This window comes from Coenobita brevimanus, chromosome 82 (genome assembly GCF_032717465.1).
Source record: "Coenobita brevimanus isolate Jiangsu-jjx chromosome 82, ASM3271746v2, whole genome shotgun sequence".
Classification (NCBI taxonomy): Eukaryota; Metazoa; Arthropoda; class Malacostraca; order Decapoda; family Coenobitidae; genus Coenobita; species Coenobita brevimanus.
This window is the reverse complement of record NC_137035.1, coordinates 7927681-7943591: the sequence shown is the minus strand read 5'-3', so window position 1 is coordinate 7943591 and position 15911 is coordinate 7927681. Positions and strand designations below refer to the sequence as shown.

The 15911-nt window shown below is 44.4% G+C and overlaps 1 protein-coding gene across 1 annotated transcript in view; it reads right to left on the bottom strand.

The window, feature by feature from the left end:
• LOC145409678 (uncharacterized) overlaps positions 1–15911 on the bottom strand; it is a 631921-nt gene that overhangs the window by 332084 nt on the left and 283926 nt on the right. Inside the window, exon 10 of the mRNA XM_080280029.1 lies at positions 10509–10633. Within this exon, the coding sequence (XP_080136155.1) occupies positions 10509–10633 (125 nt within the window). The remainder of the gene's footprint in view (positions 1–10508; positions 10634–15911) is intronic.

The following is a 15911-nucleotide window of genomic DNA, read 5'->3' as shown; positions in this document are numbered from 1 at the left end:
AAAAGCACTGACAGTGACAGTGATTTCAGTGTAAATAATTGTACATAGTAATAATATAAGTATTGAGAGTGACAGTCACTCCAGTGTAAGAAGATGAAAGTATATGTTTCTATTCTATGTTCTGACAGTGACAGTTCGTTGTGTAGAAAATATTATTTTTATAATAAATGACAGTGACACTGATGAATAAGGCACTAAACTGACAGCTAGAGTGAAAGTGAGCGATAGAAATGAAGTGCGAGTGGCTGACAGGAGCGAGAATAAAGTGCCTGCCGTAAGGCAGAATAAAATCGCGCCGCGGTGGTCTTTCTCATTCCCGCTTCACAATACTGGCAGTGACAGTGATTTTTAGGGCCGTAATAGTGCCAAGCGAGCCTTGCGAAGTACTATGAAGGAAAATAATGTAGTATACATGTTTTTTTCTGTGAAAAGGGAAATGTGTGTTCAGTGACGGGAAGATCGCGCCGTGCTGCATGTTGGCCGTACGCTCCATTCATTGTAGCCTTATTTTCAGTGCTTATTGTACAAATACGGATTCCAAACTACCTGTACGTTGTTGTATAAAGTGTACTGTGACAGATTGAGGCTGTGGTAGAGGGGAAACCGGGTTGCTGGAGGTGTGAAAGTGAAGTCTTTGTTACCCAACTTTGCAAGTCTCCACAAGTCCTTTGGTAGTCCACGAAGGCTCAACACCTGTCTCAGGAGAAAGCTGAATGTAAGTACTATAAGCCATAAAAATTTTAATGTTCTAGGGTTAATCTCTGATTTTTGGCAAATATTTTCCCACAGGTACTCAGACCCCGCTACAACCCCGCCACACGGGGGGATCGGCCGTACACGGCCGCGTTTAAGGGGTTAAGAAAAACCTTACACCGAACCAAGATCACCAGAGAGGAGCTAAGAACAATGATAACTGAAATTGAGGCTAGGGTTAATGATAGACCTTTAACCTATCTGGATGACACTAGCGTTTCAATTGAGGCATTGACACCGGCTCATATGTTGTATGGCAAGAAGCTCCATCCGGTGCCTTGTGTGGATATCCAGGAGGAAATAGATGATCCTACAATAAAAAATAATGAATTAGGACAACATTTGCATGAGGGATATCAACGTCTGAAAAGAGTAATATACACATGGAATAGACACTGAAGTGAAGAATATCTTTTGAGCCTTCGAGAAAGATTTTATGGGGCTCAGGCAGGGAGCAACAAGTCAGCTATAAACACAGGAGATGTGGTCTTAGTAAAAACAGAACAACCAAGATCCCAGTGGCCATTAGCTAAAGTGCTCTCCACACATCCTGATTCAGAGGGGGTGCTGAGACTCGTGAAAAAAAATTTAGGGGACGTACCAGCATAAAACTATTGATAAACTGGTACCCCTTGAGTTAACAGTTACCCCGGACACAGTGGATGGTGGAGAGCAAATAGGTCAAGATATGCGACCTAGAAGGGCCGCAGCACAGGGTTCTCGAGACCTGTAGAGAGAGCTCCTGGCCAAGAGTCACAAAACATGATGCAGCATATCATTTTTTGCCAGGCCCAAAAACTTTGGGAAATATTTTCCCCCAGAGTGGTTGCACTCTTTACTTTTTAAAATAGTTGTCCCTGTTAAAAGCAGAGGAACACCCAGAGAGCATTAATGACTAATTCAAGCGGTATTATAACCCAGAGATTACGTTCTGTTTAATAATTCTTATTCTATCTATCTATCTATTGCCAGACGCCATAATCCCGTAAAGGGTGGCCGTTTGACTTTGAGTTATTTGTTTTACGGGGAGGGACACTAACCCTCCACCAACCCACTTGTTGACACATAGGGAGCACGTATGGTTTGGTCATATGGTTACCACCCAGCGTTGTATATGGTTTCCTGGTTTACAGGAAAACATTTGGCTTGTCACTTAATGTAAAGCCACCCGTAAAGGAAAGAAAAGCAATAAGAAGAGACAGGAAAGATGGAAAAAATAGGAAGAGAGGAGGACAGACACAGAAAAAGAATGATAAAGGCTAAGGAAGAAGTAGGCAGCACTACATCAAGAGAGTGGATGATGGTCGCCACCACCTACCACTTATTATTAATAAATTAAATGCTACTGTGTTTAAACCTTGTAGACAACTATATTATAAATACATGTAAATACTCACGAAATTTCCACTGACCTAACTGCACCTGTGTGGTGGGATGACGTGCCCTCATGTGAAAAGCAGATGAGGGTTTAATACATATTTACATAGGTAACAGGAAAATTTGGCTTTAGTTTAATTAAAACTATGATTAAATTAAGTTAGACTTCTATCTATCTATCTATCTATTGCCAGACGCCTCAATCCCGTTTGGGGTGGCCACAAACAAATCGCTTCCAAGTCGCCCTGTCCCCCGCCATTTCACTGCCCTGCTCCCAACTCACACACCCCTCTCTCATATACCTCTCCACCCCATCCCTCCATCTCATCCTCGGCCTCCCCCTCCCTCTTCCCCCCTCCACCTCACTCACATACACTCTCTTCGTCAGTTTTTCCCCCTCCATCCTCTCCACATGGCCAAACCACCTCAGTGTGTTCCTCATAATGCTTCCTATCACATCCACATCCACACCACAACGCTCCTTTATATCCTCATTCGTCAGCCTGTCTCTCCATGTGATTCCACAGGCTCCTCTTAAATAACTCATTTCCACTGCTCTCACTCTTGACTTGTGTCCTTCCAACAATGTCCAAGCTTCACTTCTGTACGTTAGAGTTGGTATCACAATACTGTCATGTAGTAACTTTTTCACTTTCATGCTCACTTCCCTGTTTCTTATCAGTGCTTTCAAAGAACCAGCAACCTTTCTCCCCTGCTGTACCCTTTCAAGCACTTCACCCTCCAAACCTCCATCCTTACTCATCACACTACCCAAGTACTTAAACGTACTCACATTTTCCAATTCCTCACCATCCAACCTACATTCACCTTTAGATTCCGTTTCTTACACACTCTCTCAAACTCATCCACCAAGCCTTGCAGCTCCCCTTCGTCTTCACTCAACAACACAGTATCATCAGCAAACAACATTACAGGGAATTTCCAAACACTATCCTCTCTCACCAGGGCCACTCCAACATCCACTACCCTACCTTGTACCTCTTTTATTACCCCATCCATGTACAGATTGAACAACCATGGAGACATGACACATCCCTGTTTCAAACCAACTTTCAAAGAGAAAAATTCACTTAGTTCACCATCCACACGCACTGCAGCCTTCGCACCATCGTACATACTCTTCACAGCATTCAACAACTTCCCATCTACTCCATATATTCTTAACACTTTCCACAATCCTTGTCTATCCACCCTGTCATATGCTTTCTCCAAATCCATGAAAGCCGCATACAACTTCTTTCCCTTCTCTAGAAACTTTTCCACTAAAGACCTAAGAATGAATATCTGATCTACACAACCTCTTCCCTTCCTAAAGCCTCCCTGTTCTTCTCCAACTAATTTCCCTGTTCTTTCTCTAACTCTGTCTATAAGTATCCTACCATACACTTTTCCTATTATACTAAGAAGACAAATGCCCCTATGATTACCACACACTTCTTTTTCCCCTTTTCCTTTGTACAAGGGAATAATTATACCTGACTTCCAATCATCCGGGACTCTACCTTCCTCCCAGGCCAATCTGCACATCTTCCACATCCATTCTACTACTATCTCTCCCCCATGCTTCAGCATTTCACCACACACTCCATCAATTCCTGGGGCTTTCCCCGATTTAACTTTCTTCATTGCTTCCACAACTTCTATCCTACTGATTTCTTCCTGTCTTCTCACCTCCCTCCTTCTCCCAGCCATTCCCCAGCCACTTATACTCGCATTACTTCCATCCTCTACGTTCAACAATTCCTTAAAGTGTTCTCTCCATCTGTTCACTTTTTCTCCCTTCTCCACTAGTAATCTACCATTTTTATCTTTCACTCCCCTGCTAACTTCACTTCCACCCTGTCTTACTCTTTTCACTTCTCTCCAGAACATTTTCTTACAGTCCCTCCACTTTACACTCAAATTCCTTCCAAATTCCTCATCCACTCTCTTCTTACTCTCTCTTACTAATCTTTTCACCTCTCTCTTTCTTTCCACATATAACTCTCTCTTCCGCCTCTCAACTTCTTCCACTCCCCTATTTCTCATCCATTCATTGTATGCTTTCTTCTTTTGTGCCACAGCCTGTTTCAGCTCTTCAGTCCACCACGCTGTTCCTTGCACCCCCCTCCGTCTTCTCTTCCTCCCACACACCACATCACATGCTGCACATATTTCTTCTGTAAATATCTTACACACACCTTCCACGTCTCCCATCTGCTCCAATTCATATTTGCCCAATCGTTCCTCCACTTCTCTCTTATACTCTGCCTTTTTCTCATCCTCTTGTAACCTTTCCACTCTCCTTGCAACTACTCCTTCCTCTCGTCTTTCCCTTCTTCTATTCCTCCATCTTACTTGCATTCTAATTCTGGCCACCACCAAGTAGTGGTCTGAAAGTCCACTCCCCCAACCTCTATACACTCTTGCATCCTTTACACATCTTCGCATCCTTTCATCCACACACACATAATCAATCATTGCCTTCCTTTCATTCAGTTCACCACCCACCCTTCTCATCACTCGCCACGTATACCTGTGGATCATTTTATGCCTGAAGAGGGTATTGGCTATCACCAACCCCCTCCCAGCACAAATGTTCACTAACGCACTCCCATTTTCATCTATCTCAGCAGGCACACCCCACTCACCAACTATTCCATCCACCTTCACATTCCCAACTTTACCATTCATATCACCAATCAAAAACACTCTCTCATTCCTTCCAAACTATTCCATGCACACTTCCACATTTGTCCAGAACTCTTCTCTCACTTTTCTAGCATGATCTTGCGTTGGCGCATACACACACACAATCGCCCACATTTGTATTCCAACTTTCAACTTTACCCACACAATCCTTGACCCAACTGATCCATACTGTCTTATGCTCCTCTTCCATCTTTTACTTGCCTTGAATATTTCATGAAGTAATTTAACTGCATTTAGCCAATGGTAATTAATAAATAGTTGGCATCTCTAAATCCTACGAGAGAGAAGAGACTCGCCATTTCTACCACTCTGTTTCTAAGCCAGTTCAAGCTACATGCTGTATAATACGCATCTATGGATCCTTGGAACCCCAGGTAAACCGACCGAGACATCAGGCCCGTCATTATCTGTTATTCTGACTCTATATAGCTAAGTAACCTTTATGATTTGACCTATTCGAGGGGGAACTAGCTAGGATATAAGGAGATAATTACTGGTGAGTTAGAGTATTAATTATACCCTAATCTCCTAAGAGACTTATGTTAATTTACCATTGGTCGTGTATTGACTAACACTCATCAGAGACAGGAGTGTATAAAATTTTCTGACATACTATATATATATATATATATATATATATATATATATATATATACATACAGTAAAAGTCCCATTATTCAACATCTACGGGACTGGGCTGATGCCGAGAAATTGGATTTGCCGAATAATAAAAAAACCTACCCACTCAGTACCTCAAAAATATTGGTGAACACTACCATCACCACTTATGGTATTACAACTATGTTTGGAGAGAGTACTGTATACTGTACAATACTGTAATCAATACAGTACTATACCTGAATCTGAAATATATATATAAATTAGTGAACATATACAAAGGCAATGACATAGTAGGCCTACAAGTCAGATAACACTGTAATCCTACCTCTAAGACTAATAATCCTACCTCTAAGGTTGACAGAGGCTTGTATTTGACTTACTAGGACTTTCACTGCTGGGACTGTAACATGTATGTAGTATGGTCCTGGCTCTCCAGAAGGTTTATCTGAATATACAGCTGTACTAAAAATAAATGGATATCTAACAGGATTAATAGATTTATACAGGAGGCTGTAGCGTACAGGCTAGATCTTATTGTACTGTCCGAACCTTAATTGTGTTCTATACCCATACAACAATTCATCAATGGTCAAGAAGTCATCTGGCTCTAACTCTGAGCAACAAAAAGTTATGCACTGTGCAAAAAGCTCCCTAAATGCTGCAAACCAATCATGTATCCATCTCTGGTGTCTTGTATCAATGTTCTCAAAAGTTATGTAGGCATGTGAGAAATCAAATCATTTTACTGACATGACAGCTCCAAATATTGGGTGACCAAACCCTTCCAGGATGAGACATTTTCAGCAACATTTATTCTGTCCCAGCAAGCTTCTTGCAACAAGCAAGCCAAAAAAAAAAATTTAATTCTATGAAATCAGTCATCTTGATGTGTGTTGGTATTTCGGCATTGTCTGTATTAGAAATTTCGGTATTTATACTTTGAATCTCGTTATTACGTGTTACAATATCTTCAAATATATTAGATGTTCTTCTTCTATCTTTCTTTCCTTCATTCTTTCCTCGTTCTTCTGCCTGTGGGTGACTTTACACTCCCTCTTCTGTCTTTCATTCCTTCATTCTTTCCTCTTCCTTCCACCTGTGGATGACTCTACATTGAGTGACAAGCCAAATGGTTTCCTGTACACCAGGAAACCATTTACTACGCTGGGTGGTAACCATATAACAAAATTTTGGCGCCTGGTGGTTTAGTGGGTAATTATTGTGCTCCAATCGGATTGAGCTGGTGAAGGTTTATATCCAAGGAGTGGTTGGGGTTTATTGCTCACGTAATGCCACTCAGGGATGAGTGAGGTTGGTCACTCTCATCTTAAATATCAGGACCAACTGCCTAGCCCAGGGCTCCTACACTCCTCAGGGGGCAACATAGGATTGGATGATGGATGGATGGATGGAGTATAAACAACTCCCATGCCATTCTTTCTGTATTAGCTGACCTTGCCTCTCGTAACAAACATCCTTCACTAGGCATACATTCTCAACAGGCCTACCTTCTGCATCAATGGTCTATATTATTGACTTCCAAACATCTAATTTTCTCTGGGGTTTCCCTAAAATGCAAGTATATTTCCCAAGCTTGTGTGGCAGGGCATATTCATCATAATTATGTTTGTTCAAGCAACTGTCCAAAGAACTGATTAATCTATTTTTTACCAATGGCTCCCTCTGTCTAACTGGTACCCATTCTTCTTCATTCAAAATATCAATATGCTGGTCTTCCTCTTCATTGTCAGCCTCAGCTACTCTCCCCACAACAAGGTCATCATCATCACCAATTACCTTTGCTAAGTAATCTTCACCTGCATCGTCAACAGTGTCGAAAGTAAAAAATCCATGACTATGAGTCTGTCAGCATATCTACCCCGTCCACTAATTAATGCCCAATTAATTGTCCAGCTCGCTGGACGCTGGGTGAGCCATGAGGTGTGTATTTACCTATTTGTAGTATACAAGAATTGAGCAATGCTCGTGTTGTCCTGTCTCCATATCCACATTTATCAAGTCTACCTTTACACACATGAATGTTTTTCTCATGCACCACCTTTTAGTCTAAGTCGTTCCAAATACTTAATGTATTTACCTAATATACCTAATTGTGATATACACGGAATGTGCTATACTTGTGGGTTTCCGTCGCTGTTTCTCAATAAGTCAAATTTAGCTTTAAACTTGTTTAAGTTTTTAGACTGGATGATCTCTTTGTCCAGGCTATTCCATAAGTCTATACTTCTGTAAGGAAAGCTATATTTCTTGACATCCTTCAAGTAGATTGACTTTTTCAATTTCATTCTGTGTCCTCTCGTTGCTCTCTTATTCCATAAAAACAGATCTTCTTTGTCAATTTTATCTACTCCCACCATGGTCCTGAACACTGCAATCATGTCTCCCCTCTTTCTCTTTTCCTCTAAGGAAGGCAAATCCAGTTTTTCCAGCCTCTCTCTGTATGACAGGTCTGTCAGACTGGGGACCATCTTGGATGCTGTTCTTTGTTTTCTCTCAATCTTGTTTATATCTTTCTTTTTGTGTGGGGACCACACTACCGCTGCATATTCTAACCCGGGGCAGATCATGGCCACTATCAATTTTTTCATCATCTCCTCATCCATATAATGAAATGCTACTCTTATGTTAGTCAAGAGTTTGTATGTCTCTCCAACTATCTTGTTACTGTGCTTTTCTAGTGACAAACTATCTTGGACCAACACTCCCAAATCTTTCTCTTCTCTCATTTTTGTTATTAATTCATTACCCAACAAATAATTCAGTGATGGCCTCCTTGTACTTTTACCCATTTCCAATATTTTACATTTCTTTACATTAAATTTCATTTCCCACGTCCGGCTCCAATCATGTATCCTATCCAAATCCTCCTGCAGCATTTTGTGTGTGTGTGTTTGTGTCTGTGCACAATACAATGCATATGTGTGTGCATTTACCTATTTGTATTTACCTATTTGTAGTATACAGGAATTGAGCAATGCTCATGTTGTCCTGTCTCCATATCCACATTTATCAAGTCTACCTTTACACACATGAATGTTTTTCTCATGCACCACCTCTTTGTCTAAGTCGTTCCAAATATTTAAGTATTTACCTAATATACCTAATTGTGATATACACGGAATGTACTATGCTCGTGGGTTTTCGTCGCTGTTTCTCAGTAAGTCGAATTTAGCTTTAAACTTGTTTAAGTTTCTAGACTGGACGATCTCTTTGTCCAGGCTATTCCATAAGTCTATACTTCTGTAAGGAAAGCTGTATTTCTTGATATCCTTCAAGCAGCTTGACTTTTTCAATTTCATTCCATGTCCTCTTGTTGCTCTCTTATCCCATACAAACAGATCTTCTTTGTCAATTTTATCTACTCCCACCATGGTCCTGAACACCGCAATCATGTCTCCCCTCTTTCTCCTTTCCTCTAACGAAGGCAAATCCAGTTTTTCCAGCCTCTCTCTGTATGACAGGTCTGTCAGACTAGGGACCATCTTGGTTGCTGTTCTTTGTATTCTCTCAACCTTGTTTATCTCTTTTTTGTGTGTGTGGGGACCACACTACTGCTGCATATTCTAACCTGGGGCAGATCAAGGCCACTATCAATTTTTTCATCATTTCCTCATCCATATAATGAAATGCTACTCTTATGTTAGTCAAGAGTTTATAAGTCTCTCCAACTATCTTGTTAATGTGCTTTTCTGGTGACAAACTATCTTGGACCAGCACTCCCAAATCTTTCTCTTCTCTCCTTTTTGTGGTTAATTCATTACCCCAAAAATAATTCAGTGATGGTCTCCTGGTACTTTTACCCATTTCCAATATTTTACATTTCTTTACATTAAATTTCATTTCCCACGTCCGGCTCCAATTGTGTATCCTATCCAAATCCTCCTGCAGTATTTTACAATCCTCCTCAACCTCTATCTTCCTCAAGATCTTTACATCATCAGCAAACAGACTTGCATAACTGTTCACTCCATCTACCATATCATTTACATAAATCAGGAACACTACTGGTGCCAACACTGAGCCTTGAGGGACTCCACTTGTTACTTCCCTTCATCCAGACATCTTTTCCTTTATTACTGTCCTCATTTGTCTGTCTCTCAAAAAGTCTCTCATCCATTCCAGAAGTTTCCCCTTTAGTCCTCCTATATATTCTAGTTTCCACATTAGTCTCTTATGAGGTACCTTGTCGAAGGCCTTCTCTAAGTCTAAGTATACACAATCCATCCAACCATCTCTCTCCTGTACCACATCAATATCTCTTGAGTAAAAGCTCAACAAGTTAGAAACACATGACCTTCCACTTCTGAATCAAAACTGACATTCAGCCAAAATATTCATCTCTTCCAGATATTTTATCCATCTGTCTTTCAGGATTCTCTCACACAATTTTGTGTGTGTGTGTGTGTGTGTGTGAAATAACCATTTCATTGGGTATGAGGAGTCATAAAGGAAAACCAATGAATAACATACATATTAAAATATTTTAATTACTCTAGGAAACTGTATCATATGTCTGGAAGCTGTGTTGTTCCTTGTTATGCCTGCATAGACTAAGGTCCTAGATATTCCACTCATCATCGCATGCTTTCTTTTTGTTTAGTGCTCTCCACAAGGAAAAATCGTTAATATTGGAGAAAGGGCCTATTTCAACCATATTTTTTGGATCAGAATCATCATTTGTTGTGTTCTCAGTGATTTCATAAGAAAACATTTTTAAAATCATGCATAACATAAAAACTTGAGTTTCCATCCATCCATTGCCAGACGCCACGTATCCCAAACGGGGTGGCCAAGGGCTTAGAGTTAATTGTTTTACAGGGAGGGGCACCAATCCTCCACCAACCCCACTTGACACGTGAGTTTATTGATATAAATTTGCTAGGCTGTATCAAAAGTGATCCAGGGTGCATCGAACAGGGTTAAGCCTGGAGTCCACCAGGTTCAAATTTAAAATGAGCCAGGGGCCAGGACAACAACAACAGCATTTAAGCCTATTGTAGAATCATAAATAATTTGTAGCTCACCCAAAACCTGGATTAAAACACCAATATGAGATGATGCGGCCAGCCTTAGAGGTCAGTGTGTTGGTTTGCTTAAGGGTGCCCCAGCCCTCAGGACGCTTCTTGGGCTCCTCCATGTTGATATGAACCTGGGGAAAAAAAGTGTTCAAATGACTATAGTCTCTTTCATTCCTTCTGAACACATTAGGCATACACATGCACACACACATGCATATGCATCCATGTGTGACATATGCATGTATGCATACATGTGCATGTCCACACACACACACACACACACACACACACACACACACACACAGGTCGCCGACAGAGACGTAACTCTCCTGGATCGAGGGGAAATCATTGCTTAATCAACACCGAAAGAAGACCAGCCTATTTGTGATTATGTTAATGAGTGCGTGAGTGGTGGTCCCGTCAGACGGTAGTTAAATAAAACCTCAGTTTAGGTCATAAAAAGAACAACGTACAGTGAAAATAGAAAGTCTCCATATGGTTGATTCATGGCGGAGAGGGACGGTGCATTGTTTACAATTGGCGAGAGAGACTTTGAAGGCTTTTCTGAAGATGATGTGGCAAATGGAAGTATTAAGTTGAACCAAACAAGAATAGCAGGTGTGGAGAAAACAACAGAGAGGAATGTCCAGGAGATAAAAAAAGTATGGAGAGTACAGAGAGGAATGTCTATCTATCTATCTATCTATAGCCCGACGCCCTAATCCCGCAAAGGGTGGCCGCAGACAAAACGCCTCCAAGTCACTCTGTCACCCACCATTTGACTCCCCTCCCCCCAACTCACCCCCCCCTCCCTCATATACCTCTCAACTCCATCCCTCCACCTCATCCTCGGTCTACCCCTCCCTCTCCCTCCCTCCACCTCACCTACATACACCCTCTTAGTCAGTCTTTCATTCTCCATCCTCTCCACATGCCCAAACCACCTCAGTGTATTTCTCCTAATCTTTTCAACCACATCCACATCTACCCCACAACGTTCCTTCACTTCTTCATTCGTCAACCTGTCCCTCCATGTCACTCCACATGCTCCTCTCAAGTAACTCATTTCCACTGCTCTCACTCTTGACTTGTTCCCCTCTTGCAAGGTCCACGCCTCGCTTCCATACGTCAGGGTAGGGATCACAATACCATCATGCAGTGACTTCTTAACTTCCATACTCACCTCCCTATTTCTCATCACTGCTTTCAGTGTGCCAACAACCTTCCTTCCCTGCTGTACCCTTTCACGTACTTCATCCCCCAAAGTTCCATCCTTACTCATCACACTACCCAAGTACTTGAATGCACTCACATTCTCCATATCCTCACCATCCAACCTCACTGCACACTCTGTGACTTCATTAAATATTGCGGGGATTCGAACCAGCGCTTGCAACTGCGTGAGTACAGCAGCTTACCAAGTGAGCCAGGAGATAAAAAAAGTATGGAGAGTAATTAAAGAGTTACTGGAACGGACTACAGAACAGGAAATCGAGATTAAAAAATCTGCGAAATATACTGGAAAAAATTTGTACACGTAGTGACGAACAAAAAAGAGAAGTTACTGAATGGGAGACGCTGCCTAGACCCGGTCGTTGTCGGACGTGTTCCTCCCGGCCGTGTTGTCGACAGTCTTACTCTCGGGTGTTAACCCATCTCAGCCGTACAGTCACATCCAGCTTATTTTGGGCATATCGCAGTAACACCACAGTGTTCCAGTGTTATAACAGTGAGTGTAACAGCCAGGCATGGAGTCTTCCATGACCGGCCTCGCCACACAGGACATCCATATGGACCTCGCTCCTGCCGCTGCAGAAGTCGTTGCCCCTGGTAAGAGGGTGAGGATGGCCTCCGCCACTAGTGACGAGGGAGGTGCCCCAGAAAAGTTGATACGGCCTTCCGCCCCAGTTGGTGATGTCTCCAGTGAACCAAGGAGCCTCGTTTACATAGCAAGGTCGGCTGACAACACCCCTGTATTTTTGAATCCCCGCAGGTTGTCGGATGCCATCAACAAATCTTCATGGGGTAAGTACTGTATAGAGGGATCACTTAGAGTTTTAGGTAAAGGAGCAGCTATTAGGTTCTGTGTTTTTGCAGATGATGTGGCCAAAATGACTGTACCACCAGAGGCCCTCACCCAGCTGGGAGACTGGCCAGTAAGGTGTTGGTTGGCTCGCTCACCTTCCAGTGGCGAGTTCTCATATGGGAAAATAGGGCCTGTTGCTCCTGATGTCACGGAGGAGGAACTTGCTAGTAATCTTCGCTGCCTTGGCAACTGTTCCTCCCAGCTAGAGGAAGTCACCCGCCTTATGATCCGTCCTCCTGGTGGTGAGGCAGCAGTGGCAGCCAGGGAGGTACGGCTCAAATTCAGGGGCCCCCTGCCGGAGCAGGTCATATTTGGCCACTTATGTTACTCTGTAGGGACTTACACTTTTCCCATCCTGAGGTGTTATACATGCCATCGATTTGGACACGGCACAATATCATGTAAAAATAAAATTCGTTGCTCTCGTTGCAGCAGGTTCCATCCATGCAACTCCCCATCAGGTGGTCCATGCACTAATGACCCCTACTGCTTCTTCTGCTGTGGCGCACACCAAGTTGTCTCCCGCATGTGCCCAGTCTACCAGCAGGCACTTGCCATCCATGACGCTGCTAGGACTGACCTGTCAGCCCTGTTGGATGTCAACACCCGTTTGCGTGCCCTTTATCCATCCGGCCGCATTCCTCCCAGCTCCAACCCCTCGACAACATATATCGCTCCCAGTCGGACTTCCCGGCCTGTTCAGGAGGGTCTAACATACGCAACAGTGGTTAGCAACCGCTTTTCAGCATTGGAAGATCTTCCTGAAACATCTGGTGGTGAATCTCCAACTGAATCAAGTGAAGTGGAGCAAACAGTTGCCGTGTCCTCCCACCCAACCTCCCAGTTAGCAGTACTGCTTCACCCTCTCCCTTCAACCAAGCCCTGTCGACAGCGTCCCCACCCAAATCGGACCCCTTTCCCACATGCTGCACAAGAATCAGTAGCTCCTTCCACCCAGCCTGGTGTAATGTCAGCCAGTTCCACCCCTTTAATGGCCACAACTCCCGCCTCAGATCCAAACATATCTTATGCCACCTCCCCCAGATCTCCTGAGACGGGCTCCACACCTGGTGAATCTCCTGCCCCTCCACGTCAGCCTGTACCAAGGGCAACCTCCCACGCTTCCCCTTATGCCAACCCCACAGGTGCCCATTCTACAGGGTCCTTTGTGGACCTTCTGCTTACAGCCCTGTCCATGTACAAAAATGGACAGTCCTTTATAGACATATGTGTCAGCCTCCTGCCCCAGTTTCTCTCTCTACTCTCCCCTCGGTGATGGCTCCTTTACCTCTACGTAGATTCTTCCTCTGGAATGCCAGATCGCTCCCTCGGAAAACATCCGATTTCAAACACACAGTAGCAGACCTCGTTCCAGGTGTTATTGGTCTATGTGAGACTTGGTTAGCTCCACATCTCCATCTATCGCTCAGGGGTTTTACTGTATACCGAGCTGATCGTCAGGGTGTTGGAGGAGGTCTAGCTGTCGCAGTCAGGGAGGATGTGCCTAGCTCGGTTCTGCCACTGACCCGCCCCCCTCGAGGGGTGTTGGACGTTCTTGCGATCCGCCTATCCCTCGTGCAGGGATGGATCACTGTGGCGGTTTGCTACAACCCATGCAAGGACATAGGCCTGGAAGAACTCCAGGCCTATCAAGACCAGCTCCCTTCACCATGCCTCCTCTTGGGTGATTTTAACGCCAGACACCCCCATTGGGATCCTTTCCTGACCCCGAGGTTCTGGAAATAGGTCAGGAACTTCCCTCTTCTGGTTTCTGCTAGAAAGTGATCACTTCACCCTGCTCACCCCATTGGGGCTACAGACCCGTATTGACCAGCACTCAGGCCTACCCTCCACACTTGATCTATACAGGTATTTGAGGGATCCTGTTTTTGGAGGCTCAGCCATCTGGACTGGCCCATATTTGGGGTCTACCACCTTCCAGTTATCCTAGATGTCCCCAATCTCTCCCCACCCTGCTCTGCTCCACCTCGTCCACATTGGATCCTCACACGAGGGTCCTGGTCCTCCTTCATGGCGACCCTTGATAACACTGGGCCTCCGCTTGGAGGACCCATACATGATCACATGATGGACTTTACATCCTCTGTGATCGCAGCAGGTAAGGCGACCTTCCGCAGGTCCTCAACACATCCCCGAGGCACTGCCACGGTTCCTTGGTGGACAGAGGACTGCACCAGGGTTGTCCGGGCTAGGAGGTCTTCCTGGAACGTCTGGCGGAGATGTCCCTGCCCTAATCACCGAGACACTCACCACCGTAGGGATGCAGAATGCAAGCGGACTCTCACCCGAGCTCGCCGTGCTGCCTGGTCTGCTTTCTGCTCAACCACGTCATTCTCAAGCTCACCATCCCGAACCTGGTCCTTTATTCGGGCAATGAAGGGTCGCCCTACCATCCTTTCGTATCCTCTGGTGAAGGAGGGTAATCTTCTGGTAGGCCTCGAAGACAAGGCTACCTTACTGGCTGCCTTCTTTGGAGCTAGACTTGGCTCCCCAGCTCCACTTCCAAATCTTCAACACCTACTCAGGGTCACTCAGGCAGGCATCTCCTCCTCCCCCCCAGCAGGCTTAGCCTCTCCTTTTACCCAGGCAGAGCTCTCCTCTGCTCTGCGGACCCTACTACCAAAGAAGGCATGTGGGCCAGATTTAGTACCTAACGAATTTCTGATTCATCTCCCTGTCCGCCTTCAAATGGCACTCTTTGACATCTTTAACAACAGCTGGGCATCAGGGATATTCCCATCTCACTGGAAAACCTCCCACCTCCTGCCCTTCCCCAAGTCGGGGAGGGACCCTTCTTCTCCGGCTTCTTACAGACCAATTGTATTGCTCTCCAATATCGGGAAGGTGCTTGAGAGGATAGTGTGCCGTCGGTTCTCCTGGTGGTTGGAGCACAATAGCCGCATGTCTGATGTACAATGTGGATTCCGCCCAGGGAGAGGGACATCTGACTTCTTCCTCCAGTTTGACCATCATGTCCACCAGGTGTCCTGTCATAAGAAGATACTCCTGGCTGCCTTTGTGGATCTCCAGGGGGCTTTTGATTCTGCCTCCCATGATGGGATACTGTACAAGTTGTGCCGTCTTGGCATCACAGGCTCTGCACTGGCCTGGGTGCAAAGTTTTTTGGAGGAGCAATCCTTTTGTGTTTCCCTTGGGGGTACATACTCTTCCCCTACCCCAGTCAGGCAGGGAGTGCCACAGGGATCATGCCTCAGTCCCTTACTTTTCAATGTCCTGATGTATGACCTCCCTCATCCTCCTGGAGTATCCACCTTAGTCTATGCAGATGATGTCTCAATCCT